This window comes from Brassica rapa, chromosome A08, assembly GCF_000309985.2.
Source record: "Brassica rapa cultivar Chiifu-401-42 chromosome A08, CAAS_Brap_v3.01, whole genome shotgun sequence".
NCBI classification, from domain to species: Eukaryota; Viridiplantae; Streptophyta; class Magnoliopsida; order Brassicales; family Brassicaceae; genus Brassica; species Brassica rapa.
Window position 1 is genome coordinate 2,214,677 of NC_024802.2, and position 20,207 is coordinate 2,234,883.

Genomic DNA, 20,207 nt, shown 5'->3' on the forward strand with positions numbered 1-20,207 from the left:
AGGTGACATGAAGAGTAATAGATCCAACAAGTTCTTTTCTGGTATAGATATGGTCAATAAGGTCCCAACATTCTAAGTTCCATTACATGACTCTGGTCAAGATCAGGAACATTCTTGCAGTCTCGGTCTTCCACTATATACTCCTGATACGATACGATACGATACAGAAACAGTGTTAGCTAATGTGTAGAAACCATAGGGATGTTCCTCATAACCAAACATTTCACTTAGTTCTTCACCGTAGAATTTGTAAACTAGTAAAACTTCAAGAATGCTACAACCTGTTAATACATTAAGACCTTGTTGTATCATATAAACACACTGACTTAGTAGTATCACAAGTTGATAAGAACACAGCCACTTTCCTATCAATAACAAAGGAGTTACAAGAGAAAGTTGTCTTGCTCTCCATGAGAAGCAAAGCCCAAGCGACAAGTGGCACCAACCAACGAACTAACTCTCTCTCAGTTACAATCATCTCTATTTATTTTTCTTTTCTCTCACGTGCAACAGCTTCCTCTCCTTCTTATTTCTGCAGGTGACAGGATTGAGCTTTGAGAGAGAAGAAGGCGAAGGAGATTTGGATTGGAATCGAAAAAAGTCCCAAATTCGGATCGGATTCGAGTCGGTTTTGACTCGGTTCGATTCAAAACCTTAAAAAATCTAAATCTAATCTGGTTTGGAAGTTTCGGTCCAGATACCATTTTGGTTTCGAATGGTGACCATCGTACCGTCCCGCCCCGCAGTTAACAGTAACAAAAATGCATACATATACTATATATCTATACATTTTTATAACTGTTAAAACCGAATCGCAGTTGAACCGCTTGTCCCGTACCGTGCAAATTGCAGTCACCATTCGGAGCTTTTATATGGCCCCGGCCTAATAAAAAAAAGCAGGAGGGACAGAGTGGAATCTTTAAAAAAAACATTTGAAGAGGAAATGACACGTGGATTATTTTACAACATTTTTCCATCACTCACTGTTGTTGGTTGATCGTCTCTCTCTCCAATCCCTCGTTAACTTCGCACAAGTCGTTGCGTTGAGTCAACACTCAGATTCAAAGTTTTTTTTTCTCGGCCGAGAGAGAGATCGCGAGCGAGAGTGAAGAAGAAGAAGATGGCGGCGACTGTGCATTCTCCGATCGTGACTTACGCATCGATGCTATCGCTACTCGCTTTCTGCCCTCCTTTCGTCATCCTCCTGTAAGCCCTCATTACTTATCAGATCGGCTCCCACAATCTGTGATCCTCCTTAGTTCATAGCTTAGATCTTCAAATCGTTTTACATTATATGTGATTGGTTGTTATTGACTGAGATTGTGATTAAGCAACGAGTGTAGATTCGTTTTTCCTCAAATTGAAATTCATTCATAAGTGAAAAAAAAACATTTATATATAAGGAAACAACATAAAAAAAAAAAAAACATTCATATATAAGCTGTCAGCAAAATGAAATAGCCCCAGAACCGAGAGCCCACAAGAGGCGGCTACTAAAATCTACGCCGGGGCGACTTACTGAAACAAGACTAAAAACCCACAAGAGACGGCCACTAAAACCCACACTAGAATGACTTACTGAAACAACGCTTTAAAATAAAACCGAAACTCATATAGTCGACAATTTTTTTGGTCCATGCAATGTTCTTTTGTTTCCTAATAAATTTATGGCCATTTTTTATTTATTATTTCTGATTTGTAGAGTTGAGTTTGACTTCTTGAAACGTAACATTTACATCTCTGTTATTTAAATTTTTATTTTTAATTTCTTGGTAATGCAGATGGTACACGATGGTTCATCAGGAAGGTTCTGTTGTTCAGACCGGTAGCTTCTTGTGGGAGAATGGAGTTCAAGGGCTCATCAACATATGGCCAAGACCCACCGCCATCGCTTGGAAGATCATCTTTTGCTACGGAGCATTTGAGGCTGCTCTTCAGCTGCTACTCCCTGGTAAAAGAGTTGAAGGTCCCATTTCTCCTACGGGGAACCGACCGGTTTACAAGGTATTATGACAAACTTAAGTATTCAGATAGACTTTGGGTGTTGGAAGTTGATGCTAACAAAACAAAACAACTGTCTCTTGCTGCAGGCCAATGGTATGGCTGCCTATTTTGTGACACTAGCCACCTATCTTGGTCTTTGGTGGTAAGCAAAGTTCTTTTCTTTTCGAATGAAATGTTTACAAGGTAACTTCAGTTTGGTTCAAGTGTATGATTGAGTTCTTTTTTTTTGCTATTCAGGTTTGGGATATTCAACCCTGCAATTGTCTATGATCATTTGGGGGAAATATTTTCGGCACTAATATTTGGAAGCCTTGTGTTCTGTGTTTTGTTATACATTAAGGTAAGTGTGTCTCTATGCCATGATGGTGTATTGTGTTGCTTTTCTTTTTAGTGTAAAATTCTAAAGCTTGTCTTTTTCTCTTGTACAAGGGTCATGTTGCACCTTCATCAAGTGATTCTGGTTCATGTGGTAACCTGATTATCGACTTCTATTGGGTGAGTTATGTCTGCTTACTAAATTCTTATTCTTCTGAGACTAGTGGTTGGGATTACTTAAAGATCTAACGTCTTGCCAATGTTAGTCATATACTCATGAATATCTTGCTTTTTTCTAGACAGTAGGAGGTCATGATTTCGTGAAATTCCACAGTTAGTCAAGTCAGTGTCTTCTTAGTAGCATTTCTTCATCTAATTGACTTAACACAAGCTAGTTTGGTATGAATATGGTCTTAAATATCAAAAGGTGAAGGAAAAGAATAAAGTATCCAATAGTGTTATTAATCATAGTCGTATCTCACTCTTTGGGTCCAGCTTATCATTAACACATGAAACTTGCAGCATTCCTATGCTCACTGTATCTTTTCGTCCTGACTTGCAGGGCATGGAGTTGTACCCTCGGATTGGTAAGAACTTTGACATCAAAGTTTTTACTAATTGCAGATTCGGTATGATGTCTTGGGCTGTTCTTGCCGTCACGTACTGCATTAAACAGGTATTTTCTAGATAGATTTTCACACTCTTACGATATAACCTGGAGGTTTCTTTGAATCTTTGTTTGATCAGTGAATCTCAGCTCTTCCAATTTGTGGTCACTTTTTTACCAGTATGAAATAAACGGGAAAGTATCTGATTCAATGTTGGTGAACACCATCCTGATGCTGGTCTATGTCACCAAGTTTTTCTGGTGGGAAGCGGGTTACTGGAACACCATGGACATCGCACATGACCGAGGTATGCTTGTGGTACATATATCAAATTACATCATCATCAGCAGCAAAAGTTGCTTTACTCTTTGGCCTTTAAAGCTAACTCTTCCCATGCTTTATACTTTTTTAAAATTTTCAGCTGGATTCTATATTTGCTGGGGTTGTCTGGTGTGGGTGCCTTCTATTTATACCTCTCCAGGCATGTACCTTGTGAACCACCCAGTCCAACTTGGAACTCAGGTGCAAGAAATAAAACTTTTATTATCCAATATAGAGGATGCGATACATAATAAATACCCTTGTGTGTGAAGAACCTTAAAGATACAACAAGGAAGGTTAAGCTTAATGTCACAGTACCAGAATCTGGTTTCTTAAAGTATTATTCATTACTTAAAGAGTTATAGTATAGAACGTTTAACATATGCTTGAATCGTTTCTTATTATGGCTCATGATTCTAGTCGTCAGATATCAGTCTATGTAAGCACAGTAGTAGCACAACTACCTTCATGAGAACATGGGACAGTTCTATTTCTATCTCTTAAAACTATATAATATCCTTCCTTTGTCTGCAGTTGGCTATATACATTTTGGTGGCGGGATGCCTTTGCATTTACATAAACTATGACTGCGATAGACAAAGGCAAGAGTTCAGGAGGACAAACGGGAAATGCTCGGTTTGGGGCAAAGCCCCATCAAAGGTAATGATCACAATACACTCGGTGAAGTTAAGCTAATTCCTTTTCAAATTCTAAAAATTACTATGAGTATGAACAGTTAATGGTCTCGTGGTTTGTTGCAGATTGTGGCGACATATACGACAACAGCTGGTGAAACTAAAACCAGTCTTCTCTTAACCTCTGGATGGTGAGTTTATTCTCTACTTTATGCTATCACTACAATTAGTTTTACATGTTGTCCCATCACAACAACATGTTTTTTTTTGATGGTGCAGGTGGGGATTGGCTCGTCATTTCCATTATGTTCCTGAGATCTCAAGTGCTTTCTTCTGGACCGTACCGGCTCTCTTTAATAACGTAAATGCTTTCTCCATCTCTTTGGTTTGTTATAAGCTTTTGTTGCAAGAGCTACATTTTAAGACTTAAATAAATATTTGTTTGGACCAGTTCTTGCCTTACTTCTACGTCATATTCCTCACCATTCTTCTCTTTGATCGAGCCAAGAGAGACGATGACCGATGCCGATCAAAGTAAGCCACCAAATCTGAATTAATATAACCACGTTAACACATTCTCTTTGTTCTTACTTTGGGTTTGTTGCTTCTTTTTGGTTAAGGTATGGAAAGTACTGGAAGCTGTACTGCGAGAAAGTCAAATACAGGATCATTCCGGGAATCTATTGATTGTATTAAAGTTTGTGTTCTCTTCTTCTCTACTTTGTTTCATTAAATGGAACGTTTGAACTATCCTAAGACCCAAAAAATGAAGAAAAAGCAAATTGATGCGTGTAGACATTTTTTTTTTTGCTGATTTGTAAGCTACGTTTGAATTTCTAGCTATGGGTTTTGATATATTTAGTCTAAAGTTAGTAATTTTACTAATATTAGACCCTTTTAATGCATAAAATAAGTTATAAAATATTAACTATACCAGTTCAACTGTGTGACAGTATGTATTTCTACCCCTATTGACAATCTAGACCAATACTCTGTTAACTAAGTCCCAAGGATTTTATGATATTTGTATTTGCAGTTATGTGGTAGACCTCTCCCAACTAATTTGACAACTCATGTAATTGATGTTTGATTTAAATCCACACAATTCTAGTTGTAACACAGATTTACCAAATGGCGATTTATATATGAACATTAAGAGAACTTACAAGTCCGAACTCTTTAAAATACCATTCTCTGACTTTCGGTTTAAATTATACTCCCTCCATTTCAGTATAGATGATGTTTTAGGTGATTTTCGTCGTCTCATAATATATGGTGTTTTTACATATTTAAGTAATTTTATTTTTATCAAAAACTATGTAACAAAATTTATTTTTAATATTTATATTTAGAGTTATTCTTAGATTCATCGGGTTTGCCAACCAATAGAAATTTGTTATTTCATATTTGGTATCTTTCAAAAAAGAAAACAAAATATTGTCAAATATATTATGTATTTAAAATAAATAAAAAATAATACTAATTGCAAACAAAAAGAATTTTTTTTAAAAAAATTTAACGTCGTCAGCAAAACACTAAACTCTAAATTCTAAGTCCTAAACCCTTGGATAAATTCTAAACCCTTGGATAAACCATAAATCCTTTGATAAATCCTAAACCCTAAATCAAAAACACTAAACACTAAATCTTAAAAATACTAAACTCTTAATCATATTCATAACCCTTTAACCTTTGGATAAATCCTAAAACATAGGATTTATGGTTTATCCAAGGTTTTGAGTTTAGTGGTTATTATTTAAGGTTTAGTATTTAGAGTTTAGTGTTTAGTATTTAAGATTTAATATTTAGTGTTTTTAATTTAGGGTTTAAGATTTATCTAAGGGTTTAGGATTTACCCAAAAATTTAGGGTTTAAAATTTATGCTTTAGGGTTTAGTTGACGGTGCTAATTTTTTTTTGCAACTATTATTATTTTTTATTTATTTTTACCTTTTTATTTTAAAAATATAAACTAACACAATATTTTTTTAAAAGAAAATACTGAATATGAGATAACAGATTTCTATTGATTTCACTCTCTAGGGTGAACCCAATAATAATTCTATAAGTATAGTATAAAACGTCATCTTTTTTTTTTTTTGCCATCTTATATATTTATATATATACATCCCAAAAAATATGACCAGAGTTTACAAAAACAGCCATAACATCTAGGCTAAAGAACATCAAGCCTATCTCTATTGTCATTATGAAAAACCTCAGAACACCAAATAGGCTGGCCTCTAGCGACATAAGATTGGAACCGACGATCCAGCACAGCACTAGTGGCAATCAGATGCGCTCCTCTATTCGCCTCATACGATTCAGCTAACATCTTCCACTCCAAAAAATCCCTTAGAATACTTCTGATTTCAAATACTTTAAACTTGAAGGAAGGCCAATCACTCGGCTTGTTAATCGCATCAACTAACATCCTTCCTTCAACCGCAAAGTATACCATCCTGAAACGATGACACCTCATGCTCTCGATAGCCCAAGCCACACTAAGAAATTGGGCATCATCTTTGGATTCCACATTCCCAAAAGACCTGCGACTATGCAGTAAAACCGTTCCTCTTGAATCTCTTACCACCCATGCAGCTCCTGCAATTTTCTTTTTGTACTCCCACTTAAATCCAATATTGCATTTGACAAAGTTCTCCGGAGGCCTTTTCCAAGCAGCAGATGCTTGAATCAATCGATTCCTATTATCATTTGTACTCCTTCTCTCCAAACTCTGAGCTGCATACCATTGAGAGGCTTCCTCCTCTGCTTTAGTACAAACTTGTACACTTTCAAAGAGAGCCCCTTCAAACAACAGGTTATTCCTATTTTTCCACAAATACCAAAGGACCCATGGAAAATTTCTGGTAGCTTCAAATACATGTTTCTTTGTTTCCCAAAAGGAAATGAGGTAGTTCACATTCGCAAAGATCGAAAAGCTGTCAAAACCCGCAGGAGGTGAAGGAAACCGTGTCATAGCCCACACTTGTCTTGCAAAGGTACAAGAGAACAAAACATGATTAATAGATTCCCCAGTCTGTCCACATGTCTGACATTCCAGATCACACTTCATTCCCCTGTCCCTAAGCCCATCAAGCACAGATAAAGCACCAGACAATGCTTTCCAAATGAACACTTTCAGCTTTGATGGAGCCAAAAGGTTCCAAACACGATCCTTGAGGGGATTAAGGGAGGGAAGCACTTGCTGATCCCTTATCAATTCTACATTATTCAAGGTAAAAGCTAACTCATACCCAGACTTTACTGAATATAAGCCACTTTTTGTATGTCTCCATACCCAAGAATCATGTTCAGAGATCACCGGCTGGTTCTTCTCCAAAATCATCATATCTCGAGGTACAAAGAGCTCACTCAATTTCCTCCTGCTCCATCTTCTTGTATGGTAATTGATAAGTTCTGACACTTGTAACTCAACATTAAAGAACCTTTGTTTTCGTAATGGGGGCCTACAAATTCCATTATCATCTTCCAGCCATGGATCAGTCCAAACTTTGAGCAAAGATCCATTCCCCACAGCTACCTTGAGACCTTGAACAAGAAGATCCTTTCCTTCTAAGACACTCCTCCAGGCATAAGACGGTCGTTTGCCCAGCTGAGCTTTAACAAAGCATGTCCCTTCAAAATATTTCCCTTTAAGAACCTGCGACATCAAGCAACTTTCAAGATTAATAAGTCTCCAAGCTTGTTTGGCTAGGAGAGCCTTATTAAAACTCTCTAGATCCTTGAATCCCATCCCTCCTAAGTCCTTCGGTAGACACATCTTCTCCCAGCTTATCCAATGGATTTTCCTTTTATGCTCCACTGCACTCCACCAGAAATTGGCCAAAGCACTTGAGAGAGACGTAGTCACCGTTTTCGGGATCTTAAATACCGACATTGCTGATACCGGAAGCGCTGAAGCGACAGCTTTTATCATCACTTCTTTTCCAGCTTGAGATAAAGTTCTCGCATGCCAACCCGAAATCCTTCTTCCCATTTTCTCTTTTAGATAGGAGAAGAGCTTGACCTTAGATCCATTGAAGCATTCTGGCAATCCCAGGTACTTAGCCTCCCCACCTTCTGCCTCAATCCCTAGAATATGTTTGACTCTGATCTTATTCTCTTTCCGCACTGATTTACCAAACATAATCGAAGATTTCTGAGGATTGATAACCTGACCGGTGGCCGCTCCATACCTTCCCAAAATATTCATCAGCACATTACTCTGCTCCTCATTCGCTTTACAGGAGAAAAGACAGTCATCTGCGAACAAGAGATGATGAATTGAAGGGCCCCGCACTCCAAATTTCATCCCAGAAATGCTTTGCCTTCTCTCAGCATTAGAAAGTAAGTGAGGTAAACCTTCTGTGCATAAGACAAAAAGGAAAGGAGACAGGGGATCTCCTTGACGAAGTCCCCTTTGAGGCTCTATCATTCCGTGCGGCTGATCATTAATTAAGACAGAATAAGTGACAGTGGTAACACACTTCATCACCCATTGCACCCATCTCAAGTCAAATCCAAGTGCCAGTAGAACTGACCGCAAGTAACCCCATTCCACTCGATCATATGCCTTCGACATGTCAGTCTTTACCACCATTTGTTCTGAAGCCGGAGTATCTACCACACCCAGAGAATGGACCATCTCGTGAGCAATAGTAATATTATCCGACATCAACCTTTCTGCAACGAAGGCAGATTGGGTAGGTGAGATAAGCCCAGGCATCCATGGTCGAAGTCTTGAAACCATGATTTTCGAAATCACTTTATATATCACTGAGCAGAGGCTAATCGGACGAAGATCAGAAACCGTCTTTGGTTCTGGAGTCTTGGGAATCAAGCATAAATGTGTATAGTTCCACTCTTTCGGAAGAACTCCAAAGTGAAAGAACCTCTGAACTTCCCGAACCACCTGCGCTTCCACCGTCGTCCAAAAACTCTGAAAGAAGAGAGCAGACATGCCATCAGGACCAGGAGCCTTTGATGGATTTATAGAGAAAACCGCATCCCGGATCTCCGCAGCTGAAACTGGTCTGGTCAGCTCTCCATTCATAAGAGTAGAGACTCGCGGTTGTAAATCCTGGAACCACTCTGAAAACGGAGCTGGATTGGATGATCGAAAGAGATTAGTATAAAAATCCACAGCAACTTTTCCTTTATCTGCTTCCGAGTAAACTTCAACTCCCTGAGGGTTTAGGAGCTTATCAAGTGAATTTCTTGCTCGAGAAGCTCTGACAGAGGTATGGAAAAATCTTGAGTTTTTATCTCCTCTAGCCAACCATTTATCTTTACTCTTCTGCCACCAATACAACTCTTCATCTCTCTGAGCCTTAACCAATTCTTGCTTAAAAAGCAAATACGTTCTGTTGATTGCAGCATGGCTGATTGTTCATATTCCAGAGCAATCTCAATCTGAGAAATCCTATCCCTCGAGTTGATATTAACCTGCTTCTTCAAACCGCTGAGAGATCTTCTACAGGCCTTTAATCTATTTGACAGTGACGCGTTACCACTAGTACCATCCAAACACCACGCATTTTCCACATTTGCTTTAACCCCATCAACCTCCAGGAGTCTTCTATCAAAGCGAAACCATCCTTTATAAGAATGTTGGGAATCGATGAGATGTATCAACACAGGGCGGTGATCTGATCCCCTCTTATCTAAAAAAGATTGATTAGCACAGGGAAACTTCTTGAACCAAGCCGTGTTGCCAAAACATCGATCCAATCTCGTATGCACCCAAGAATTGCTTCTTAATCCACTCCAAGTAAAGCCATTCCCATGACTTTGCAATTCCACTAGCTTACAAGCATTCACCATCTGATTGAACGGGATAAATGATTCATCATCACGCCACACCCCTCCAATCTTCTCCCCATTATGCAAAATATCATTAAAATCACCAAATACACACCAACTTTCTTTACGCTTTACTCCAATCCTACTAAGTTTTTCCCATAACACCATCCTTTCGTTATAGACAGAAGGCCCATATATACACGACGCAAAGAAAGAAGAGTTCCCAAACTGTATGATACAATCCAGCAAGTTCTTACTAACCTCCAAAAACTTAATATTAACAGGGCTCCTCCAAAAAATGGCCAAACCTCCTCCATGGCCTACAGGGTCTACAGTATATACTCTATCATACCCCAGCCAGACTTGCAAATCTACCAAAACATTTCTACAATTCATCGTTTCCATGAGCACAAGCACCTCCGGAAAATGTTTTTCACGCATCTCCCGCAGGCGTGAAATTGTCAGGCCCTGAGGCCGCCCCAGGCCCTGACAATTCCAACTAATTATGCTCATTGAGACTTCGGCGATCCCTCATTCGGGATCACCCTTGGTTCTTTGCACCACACAACTTTGTGATCTTCGAAGCCTGCTCCAGAAGCTGATCTCTTAGACCCTGTTCTTTCATCTCCTTCCTTTTCTCCATATAACTCATGGAGGATACCCGTTGATCCACCCTTCTGCTCCTTCCTTTTCTTAATATAAGGTCTTCTTCTTCTTTGATTAGAATTTCTCTGAGCAACCCCGGATGGTTTAGATACAGGGTATCCAGGACCATATTCCGTTGAGTTAACATCCAAAGAAAAAGAAGAATCCTTTAATCCAATGAAGCCCTTAGAGGGAGGGGCCTGAAGGTAATCAGTTGATGGAGAACAAACATCTCTCATAAGGTCATCCCGCTTCTTAGACTGCTTAAAAGATGCCACCTGCAGTCCCTTCCCCGCATTACCAGCCTTAAACGCAGAAGCCATCAGTTTCAACTCCCCTCCTTGACCTTGCTGTTTCGACTCTGCTACTGTGTTAAGGTCAAAATCAAATACAATGCCTTTTCCTTTATCCACCTGATCAGTGAAAATAGTAGGAGCCTCTAGACGCAACATCGTCTTCTGAAGGAGAGGATCTTTCTCAGCTTCAGCAACAGAAGATTTAACACGATCAAAGCGGATAACTTTATCTTCCTCTGTTGCCAACAGCAAGTACCTTCTCATCTCATCCAGCACCTCTGGTGAAATTTTCCTTCTTCCCGTTGTCTTACAAAAACCCACTTGCTCTTCAGAAAGAACTCCAAAAAGCGGGTCACTAGGTGTAAGGATAGGCTTGTTTTGATTGACATCCATCATGACTCGCTCTCTTCTCTGCGTTGCATCATCTCTTCGTTTCCTAACTATCAACGGACAGACATCCTTCTCATGATTCAATCGTTGACATTCATAGCACCTCTTCTTAACTCTCTCATAGTTGAAATGGACAACCGTGGAACCCCCCTCCGGTAAGTTCACAACTTTCGACTTCCACAGAGGTCTAGACACATCAAACCGAACCAGAATGCGAACGTAGTCTTGAATCTGAGGCTTGTTTGGATCAAAGGCTACAACTTTCACATCACCAAAGATCCTTTCACCCAGCGCTGTAATAGCTTCCCTCGTATAGTAATTGATCGGCAAATTCCTAATCTGTATCCAGATAGGAATAAACTGAAGATAATCTGCTGGGGGATACTCAACCCATCTATCAATTGCAAGCGTCCACTCATTGAAGGTATGAACCCCTTTTTCTAAAACCTCCAACAGATCATGCTCATGATCAAATATGAATTGAAAGCGTTCTTTAGACAAGGCGATTCCCCTAACCCTTCCTTGCTTCTGCCAGCTCCTTGGCATATTTCTAATCAGACCCGGCATCTTCTGACAGTCTGGATTCAAAATCCTACCAACCAGACTTCTGGAATTTCTTTCACACGATCTGTACTGGGGAAGATTCGGCATATCAAAAGGTTCATCTTCCTCATCCAACGATAACGTCATCATAGCTTTATCCATCGCGTGCGACATCTTGACTGATGATTATAATTGCCTGGAAATTTTTATCTTCACCGTCGATATTATGAACAAACCCTAGAAACTCTTGAAGATTCCACCGCAAAACGATCAGAAAGGATAAGTTTTGAGGCGGACGTGGCACTTTTTTATGACAGCTGTGCTCCACCCACTAAATGAGATATCTTAGCGAGAGAGAAATCTTGGCCCAAACAAGGGAAACGACTTTTTATTTCCACCGCTGCTTCTTTACCTCTGTTTATAGTATAAAACGTCATCTAATATGAAAAGAATCTAATATGAAAAGAAGAAGTATTAAATGTCTTACTAATACTATAAAAAACTCTACGGCTTTGTTATGCATGTATTTTCATTTTATACTGTTTTACTGTTCTTTATATAATGTTTACATTAGTCCTGGGACGGATCAGATATCCGAAGTATGTTGAGATATTCGGATCTGGATCCGGATTCGCCGGATCCGAAAAATTACTTTCCGAATCCAGATTTGAACTCTCCGGATATCTGGAATTAGGATATCCTGACTAAAATCCGAATATCCACAGATATCTAGATCCGGATCCTTTAAAACTTTTTTTTTTAAATTAAAATAAAAACTAGCGAACTAAAATGATTTATTTAATTTATTTAGCCTATTAAATTTTTGTTAAAATGAAAAATTATTGAAATTGAATAAAATTTAAAAATTCTATATTTTATATAAAAATTATATATAGTATATATATATAAATATAATTAAATTTTAAATAAATAGTAAGTTCGGATCCGGATTTGGACCTCTAGATCCGTCAGATCTGTAAAATCAAGATCCGGATCCGGATTTGGACCTCTAGATATCTGTTTTTTCGGATCGGATCGAAGCAAATCCCGGATTGGATAACGGATCTTGAATATAAATCTCACGCCTAGTTTACATAGTAAAAGTATTTCATTAAGTTGATCAAAAAAAGTATTCCATTATTTATAGAGAATCTTTGGTCGGTCAATGATCTTAATTAAAAATGTGATTATGTTCTCACACAGTAAAAACAAATAGAGAGAGAAATATGAGAAAAGGACAAAAGGTGGGCATTTAAAAGTAGAGAAAGGACAAATGAAAAAGTTATGAAAAGACAATGAACATTAAAAGAAGACAGACAAATCCCACACCCAAGCTTCAGGGGACATCATCTCCTATACCCACCCAGCTATATCTCTAATCTCTGTAAGACATGAAAACAAAACAAAAATGGTAAGTTAAATAAAAAGCCGGAAATTACATTTAACCCTAGAACATTTGAAGTATTTACCGGTTGTACCTACCTTAACCAAAGGAATAACCGAATTGAGTTGAACCACGAACCAATCCCTAATTTCGACCCGAAATTAAAACATAACCGTCCAAAAACCGAATGGTACCAATTCCCTATCTTAAATCCCCAAACCAGACCCGATTCCCTCTCATTTTCGGGAAGCCCTTCCCTCTCTCGACACTTCGGCGACACAACCGAGGGAGATCCCCGCTACCCCCACCAGCGACGGCCAATTCCACCGAAGAGGAGACTCCTGACCAGCAACGGCCAATCCCACCGATAGCGACACAACCGAAGGTATGTCTTCCTCGTCGGTTCTGTTTCTCCATCGATCGAGTTTACCATTTTTATGAAGAAACTACAAAACGTCGGTTCATTTCTTTAGGGTTGGAGAAAACGTCGGCTTTGTTTAGTGTTGCTTAGGGTTTTTTAGATGGCGACACCACCAAATGGTTAATTAAGTTGCTTAGGGTTTTTTAGATTCGGTCCATCGATCGAGTGACGGCTTTGCTTAGCGTATTTGATTGATTGAGTTCATGAATTAGATCTGTTGATCGAGTTCATGATGCTAGTTTTGGTTATATCGAGTGCATGATGCTTGATTGAGAATTTTATGCTAGCTCAGTCGATGGAGTTCATGATGCTTGATTGAGTTCATTTGCTAGTTTTCGGTTTTAGCAAATGGTTAAATAAAACTGAAAATGATATAGAATGATATAGATTTGGTCTGTGACTTTAGCAAGTTCCTTGACATGCGTCTAACTTTGTCTAGCTTTTGTTTCTTGTTTGCAGATGGTGCAACCGCAAGAACCTCATTTCTTCCAACCTTTGCTTCCTGGATTCCAGACTCACTTGGTAAACACACTCTCTGTATTGCCTTTTCTTGATTGCAAGAACCTGATTTCTTCCTTGTTTGTGTAACTTACCTCAAATCTTGATTGCAGACAATACCCATTGTATTTTTCTCCAAGCACATCCAAGGGAAGACGAATGGGAACACATGGACACTAACATCCGACGCTATGGATCAAACATGGCAAGTGATACAAGAAGAGAGGCGACTCACCCGAGGTTGGAAGGAGTTCGCTGAGGCACATGACCTTCGAATAGGAGACATTGTCATCTTCAAACTCAAAGGTTCCATGGTCTTTCACGTCACTCCCTTTGGTCCGAGCTGCTGTGACATCCAGTACACATATCCCAACTCAATGGAAGAAGCCCATGACCACCAGAACAATAGTAAGTGTGATTCAAAGTCACCGCACTAGCATAGGTTACTTATGAGGTTTTTTGAAGTTGTTGTTTGTTTCTTGTGTTTCAGCAGGAACAGGGGCTAGGTTTTCTTACTCGTGGGACTACTGTTTTAAGGCTGAGGTCACGGATTCTAATGTCCGTGAAGACAAACTTGTGAGTGAAACGAGTGTTCTTTTGTGTACTTACACATCTTTATGTTGTTCTGACACATATGTTTATGTTCTTTTGTTGCAGAATCTCCCTGTGGGGGCTACTGGTTGTAATGCTCTGAACAAAGAATGCAAGAAGGCGAAACTAGTGAACATAGAGGGAAAGGCGTGGAATGTGTCAATGCGATTTAACGAATCAGGCGGCTTCTACTACATCAAAGGGTGGAGAAAGTTCTGTGCTGAAAACAAATGCCACATTGGAGACAGCTTTGTCTTCAATGTGGTTGGAGATGGGAACACTTTGCCATTGATGTGTGTCTGTTCTCCAAGTAAGGAGTGTCTTAAATCTGCAGGTGACATTGCTTCTTCCTCCCGGGTGAACTAGGAAGATCATGTGTTCTAGTTGGGGACGCGTCTATGTTGGTTGTGACTTGATCTTAAGAGCACAATGTCTTGTGCTTTGAACTTATTTTGTGTGTCTTTTATATGTTTGCTTTTTGGTACTTTCAACTTGTTATTTTGATTTGATGGTACTTTGAACTTGTTATTTCGGTTTGATGTTGCAAACTTTTAGTTAATCATTTTCATGTCAATTAGTTATATAGAGTTTCGACTTTTGGTTAATCATTTTCACGTCCTGAATGATAATATAGATTTGGTCTGTGACTTTAGTTAATCATTTTTCGACTTTTAGTTAATCATTTTCTTGATTTTGGTTTGATGTTGCAAACTTGTTATTTTAGTATAATGTCACAAGACACACGCATAGAGAAGTAAACCACAAAACACATAAACATTAGATAGATAGTTTAAGTCATAAGACACACACATAGAGTCATAAGACACACACATAGAGAAGGAAAGTAGCAACATGGATCAAAGTACCATCATAAGACATAGAACAACAACAACTTAGAACAACAACAACTTAGAGCAACAAGATGGGATCATGGACGGTGGAGTTGGTAAAGCTGAGCCTTGAGGCGATCAATCTCCTCAGCCATCTCTTTGACACGGTCTACTAACTTAGTAACCTCGTCCTGAATCGCGATCACCCACGGCGTACGAAAGTGGAGACCATTATTCTGCACAAGTTTTATCACAAGTTATACAAGTTTTTCAAGTTTTCCAGTTTTACCAGTTTCCTAGTTTTCCTAGTTTTCTAGTTTTTTCTAGTTTTTCTAGTTTTTTCTAGTTTTTCTAGTTTTCCTAGTTTTTTCTAGTTTTTCTAGTTTTCCTAGTTTTCCTAGTTTTCCTAGTTTTCCTAGCAAGTTATGCAAGTTTTACCTGCTTAGCAGGTTCTAGTTATACAAGTTTTACCAGTTTTGCACAACATGAAAATTACCTCAAAGTTTTTGCAGGTGAAGTACCTCCTTCCAGGTTGCGTATCAAAATCATTGGGAAACTTGTTACACGGAGATACCTCGGGAATGATACCTCCACCACACGGGCACTTGGTCGGGACGCCGTACTGCGCATCAGCCACGAAACCAAGCATGTCGTTGTGTCTCTTCAAGGCCTTCATGTGACTGTACTCCTCGTCGGGATGAGTCATGCTTCAGTTATTACTGTCAGAGAGAAATGGGAGAAACCGAAAGAGATCGAGAGAGAGGAATGAGGGATGGAGTGGAGTGGAGAGAGAGAGAGAGAGAGAGATGGCTCGGTAAAGAAGGGGGAGGAGGGAGAGAAGTAGAGGGATGGAGTGGAGAGAGAGAGAGATGGGACGTGACATAGAGGGGAAATGGAAGAAAATAGAGAAAGAAAATGAAAATAGTTAAAATAATTAAAATAATTATTTTCCCTCATATGTTTTGGCGCCAATGTAATTTCATTTCCCTCCCCGAAATTTGTTCTTAGTTTTACATAAGATACTAGTTTTACGAGATTTGCTCATAGTTGTACTTTCTGTGGTTTATAATTTATTCAGTGTTACCAGTGCTTTCAGTTTGGTTTTCTTGTTTTACTTTCGATTTTAGTACTTGAACATGATATTTATCTTGTTCACTGCACAAATATTTGGGAAACAAACATTACCTGATAATCTCTTTTGTGACATGTTCTTCATTCACAAAGTGTGAGTGAAACTATAAGGTTTATTATGGAGATAGTAAGAGTTTTCATAATTTTTGAGAAAGTTTTGAAAAAAACATGTTTAATTGAATTATTAGTCAGACTAGAGTAATCATAATAGTAAATGTCATAACGAATCAAGTTTCCATCTACATAATAATAATGTCACACTCGAAACACAATGCAGTTTTACAAAGATGATAAAATAGTTTTCCAGAGTTTTCCAAAAAAAATACAAATTACAGAGTAACAAGTTGTGGTTAGGCCGTGTTCTGCTCTGAAGGGCTTGAACCATTTCCAAATAACAGCCAATTGAAACCAAAATTTTGCCTAGGCCGCTTTTTGTTCTGTGTCCTCCTACGGCGTTCTCCACCAGATGGAAGTCTATTAACTCTTTTCCTTCCCTTCCGCTTGATAGGATCCGGAGGTATGATCTTCAGCTCCCTGATGTGATCCGGGACTTCCCATACAGACATGTCTGGCACAGCATAAATTGTCCTGCAATACGCCAATGCCCACAGTTCCGTCCAATAGTATTTTGAGCACAACTCATGATATACTATGTTGATATCACGGCTCCTACCACCCCCATTATCCACCTCATTAGTGTAATAGATATAAGCAGCCAGTCCGTGCAGACAAGGAATCTTTTCATAATCCCACACCTTGCAAGTACAAGTTTTGGCAATCAAGTTCGTCAAAAACATCTTCCCATGACTATCCTTGACCTCGTACTCTAGCTCATAACTATTAAGCTCCCGCACAGGTAGCGTTCGCGCAAGAACCCATAGATCGTGCAAGTAGTTCTCAACCAGAGGCACTAGCATGGTACCCAATGATTGTGAAACAGCATCCTTCCGACGTTGATTAAACCAATCAGAGAATGTCCTAATGATACAATCCAGCATTGGTATCAAGGCCCACCTCCTTGCCTCTCTAAACACTTTGTTCATTGATTCCACGCTGTTGCTTGTGTCCAAGTTGTACCTGTCACGTGGGAAAAAAACCCTTGCCCATTTGTCTTTTTCAGTTTTCTCCTCCACATACGTGTAAGCTGAAGGGAACCTTAGCTTAAATCTTTCGTAAGCAGCATTGAAATCAGCCATTGTGTACATCTTTCCCAACTCCATGAATCTATGCCCGACTACATCTTTGGTGACGTTAGAAGCATGCCCTTTAACATTTTCCTTCAAATGCCATAAACAATGACCATGGTGAGCCTGAGGGTACACGTTTGCTATTGCAAATATCAGACTTGGATTTCTATCACTCATGAAAACCAGTTCAGAAGAGTCTGGTATAACGCTTCTAAGCATCTCAAAAAACCAGGTCCAACTAGCATGATTCTCTCCATCAAGTACAGCAAACGCAAGTGGATAGCAATGACGGTTAGGATCTTGAGCTTTGGCAAAAATTAGAACACCCCCATATCCGTTCTTCAGCCATGTTGCATCGACAACAATCACTTTTCTCATAACTGCAAACCCTTCAATGCAAGCTCCCAACGCTATGAAGAGGTACTTGAATTTACCTGAGTCATCCAATTTCACACTAGTTTTTGTTCCCGTGTTCATTTTCTCTAACATGAACAAATAGCTATACATCATCCTGTAGCTATCTTCCGGACTACCACGTGTATCACAAGAAGCCAAATTCTTTCCACGCAATGCTGTGGAGTAGGATATCATGACACCAAGTTTGGACTTAACCAGAGCCTTAATATCTTTTGGAGTTGGAGTTTGCACATCTCCTGGGAATTCCTCATTCAAAAAACTTGCCACTACTTCTGCTGACGCTCTTCTCTTGTCGTTGCTGTCACTTTGTTGTGTCCGCGAGCATGTATGCATCTTCGTGTAGCTTTTTATTGAGAAAATTTCTGTCCCAGCAATCCTTGAAGCTCGTATTACCCATTTGCAGTCAGCTTGCGAACATGTTATCACCAATCGATTTCGATCTGACTTTTTAGTGACATAACGATAACATTCACAATATGCAGCTCTATCCACCATCTCCTGAATTGCCTTCTTACTTGGAAATTCGTCATGTTTATTAAGACTCAAACCATCGCCCCATTCCTCTATACAACTACTCCGTACTATTGCAGGTGGCTCTTCAACATACTTATCGGCGGTTGGATGTACGGTATCAGTCTCCGCAGCCGTTTCATTCTCCGCAGCCGTTTCATTCTCCGTAGCAGTATCATTCTCCATACCAGTATCAGTTTCCGCAGCCGTATCATTCTCCATACCTTTATCAGTCTCCGCAGCCGTATCATTCTCCATACCTGTATCAGTCTCCGCAGCCGTATCAGTCTCCGCAGCCGTATCAGTCTCCATACCAGTATCAGTCTCCATACCAGTACCAGTCTCTTTAGCACTCACCTCGTTATTCCCCTGGTTCTCACCAACGTACAATGTAATGGCATTAGGTCCAACTTCATGTTCCAATAGCTGCAAATCGTTGTAGTTCATACCAACAGAACTTTTACCCGCTATCGAAAGTTTATCTTGTGGTCTCGCTCCCGACCTTTCACTACTCTCCACAACCAAAAGACATCTTTGGTTCTCTTTATCGACACATCCGAGGTAAACATAAAGATCGTCATCATCAGCAATAGTTACAGCTTTCTTGCAACGTATCACCATCGGAATGTAGCTCAATTTCAGTTTTTCCTTACGTTCATCCAACCCAAGCTTCTTATATATCTTTTCATGTAACATTGACAACGTCACATCCTCCACTGATGCCTTCACAGATATACCATACATGCAGTCTTCATATGTAAAATGTACGAATACGTTATTGGTCATTCTATCCTGCCAAAAATATCGCACAAGATCAACAAAAACAAAGTTATACCAGTTGTTCGAGTTTTCCTAGTTATTCCACTTTTCTCAGTTTTCCAACAATAATCCAAAACACTAGGTTTCGAATCGCATCTATCAACGTTTAATTCAACCACATTAATGCATTTTATACCAAATCGCTATACTAATTGACCCATCAACTAAACAATGCCGTTGTGCATTGCTCCTAGCTCGATTCCAAATACATGCATTTCTCAAGAGAAGTTGGGGGACCTGAGTTTACCTGCAATACCCAACTCTAGACCTCCGGAAACACTTTGAAAATGGAGGAGGAGGAGAGAAGCTGCGGCGACAGAGCCGGATGGGGGAGCGGGGATGGGGGAGGGAGCTGCTCGGGGAGGGGAGCGGGGGGAGCTGCGGGGGGGGAGGAAGAAGATTAAGCTTTTCTCAATTAATTTTTTTTTAATAAAACCATTAACCAAACTTCCCAAACCAACGATTTCAATCACAAACCCAACCCAATCACATTACAATTTTCGATTTTCATTCAACCCATCCCCCCAAATCAAGGTCAGTTTAGTCTTTCCACAATTCATTAAAGAGTTATGGGTATAGATGATTTTAGTAGGTATAGGAGATTGAGTGATGAGGAGGATGGACAAATGAGGTGATGTCCCAAGCTTCAGCCTCATCTCAATTTCATAAATATAAATACATTTTTTTCAGCAAAATAACAAAAACAAAAGAGATGGTTTTTGGGTTATCTTTTGTCTTTGTTAGGGCGTGTTTGGATGTTTCCTTCTTCTCAGAATCATTACTTTACCAAAACAGCCTTTTCTTTTAATAAAATTAAATAACCTTTTATATTAGAAAATAATATTATTCCAAATCCAC

At 39.3% G+C, this 20,207-nt stretch overlaps 3 protein-coding genes across 6 annotated transcripts; 2 read left to right on the forward strand and 1 right to left on the reverse strand.

Moving 5' to 3' along the window:
* The first annotated feature begins 933 nt into the window (after nt 1–933).
* On the forward strand, nt 934–4,768 carry LOC103832876 (7-dehydrocholesterol reductase). The gene is made up of 13 exons (XM_009108970.3): nt 934–1,206; nt 1,782–2,004; nt 2,091–2,146; nt 2,242–2,344; nt 2,434–2,499; nt 2,882–2,995; nt 3,108–3,234; nt 3,349–3,449; nt 3,783–3,908; nt 4,010–4,074; nt 4,163–4,244; nt 4,335–4,417; nt 4,504–4,768. Exons 1-13 carry the CDS (start codon nt 1,121–1,123, stop codon nt 4,568–4,570), a joined length of 1,299 nt encoding a protein of 432 aa, XP_009107218.1. The 5' UTR covers nt 934–1,120; the 3' UTR covers nt 4,571–4,768.
* Nucleotides 4,769–12,904: 8,136 nt separating this feature from the next.
* LOC117127318 (B3 domain-containing protein REM7-like) lies at nt 12,905–15,029 on the forward strand. Of its 4 annotated transcripts, none has more exons than XM_033277343.1 (5): nt 12,905–13,330; nt 13,826–13,888; nt 13,978–14,272; nt 14,355–14,440; nt 14,522–15,029. In XM_033277343.1, the coding sequence occupies exons 1-5, from the start codon at nt 13,133–13,135 to the stop codon at nt 14,819–14,821; spliced, it is 942 nt and encodes a 313-aa protein (XP_033133234.1). In that variant the 5' UTR covers nt 12,905–13,132; the 3' UTR covers nt 14,822–15,029. The 4 variants fall into 4 exon arrangements, with proteins under 4 accessions (XP_033133234.1, XP_033133235.1, XP_033133232.1 ...); XM_033277344.1 differs by having other exon boundaries at nt 14,358–14,440; XM_033277341.1 differs by having other exon boundaries at nt 14,355–15,029.
* A 181-nt stretch (nt 15,030–15,210) lies between these two features.
* Nucleotides 15,211–20,176, reverse strand: LOC117127317. The gene is made up of 2 exons (XM_033277334.1): nt 15,782–20,176; nt 15,211–15,521 (listed from the first exon to the last, which is right to left on the reverse strand). Exon 1 carries the CDS (start codon nt 19,314–19,316, stop codon nt 16,767–16,769), a length of 2,550 nt encoding a protein of 849 aa, XP_033133225.1. The 5' UTR covers nt 19,317–20,176; the 3' UTR covers nt 15,211–15,521; nt 15,782–16,766.
* Nucleotides 20,177–20,207: the final 31 nt, after the last annotated feature.

Coding starts and splice junctions, on each gene's coding strand:
- LOC103832876 (XM_009108970.3), top strand. CDS start 1,121: ATGGCGGCGACTGTGCATTCTCCGATCGTGACTTACGCATCGATGCTA. Junction 2,005..2,090: donor GGAACCGACCGGTTTACAAG/GTATTATGACAA, acceptor CTCTTGCTGCAG/GCCAATGGTATGGCTGCCTA. Junction 4,075..4,162: donor CTTCTCTTAACCTCTGGATG/GTGAGTTTATTC, acceptor TTGATGGTGCAG/GTGGGGATTGGCTCGTCATT.
- LOC117127318 (XM_033277341.1), top strand. CDS start 13,133: ATGGTACCAATTCCCTATCTTAAATCCCCAAACCAGACCCGATTCCCT. Junction 13,889..13,977: donor CTGGATTCCAGACTCACTTG/GTAAACACACTC, acceptor TCTTGATTGCAG/ACAATACCCATTGTATTTTT. Junction 14,273..14,354: donor CCATGACCACCAGAACAATA/GTAAGTGTGATT, acceptor CTTGTGTTTCAG/CAGGAACAGGGGCTAGGTTT.
- LOC117127317 (XM_033277334.1), bottom strand. CDS start 19,316: ATGACCAATAACGTATTCGTACATTTTACATATGAAGACTGCATGTAT.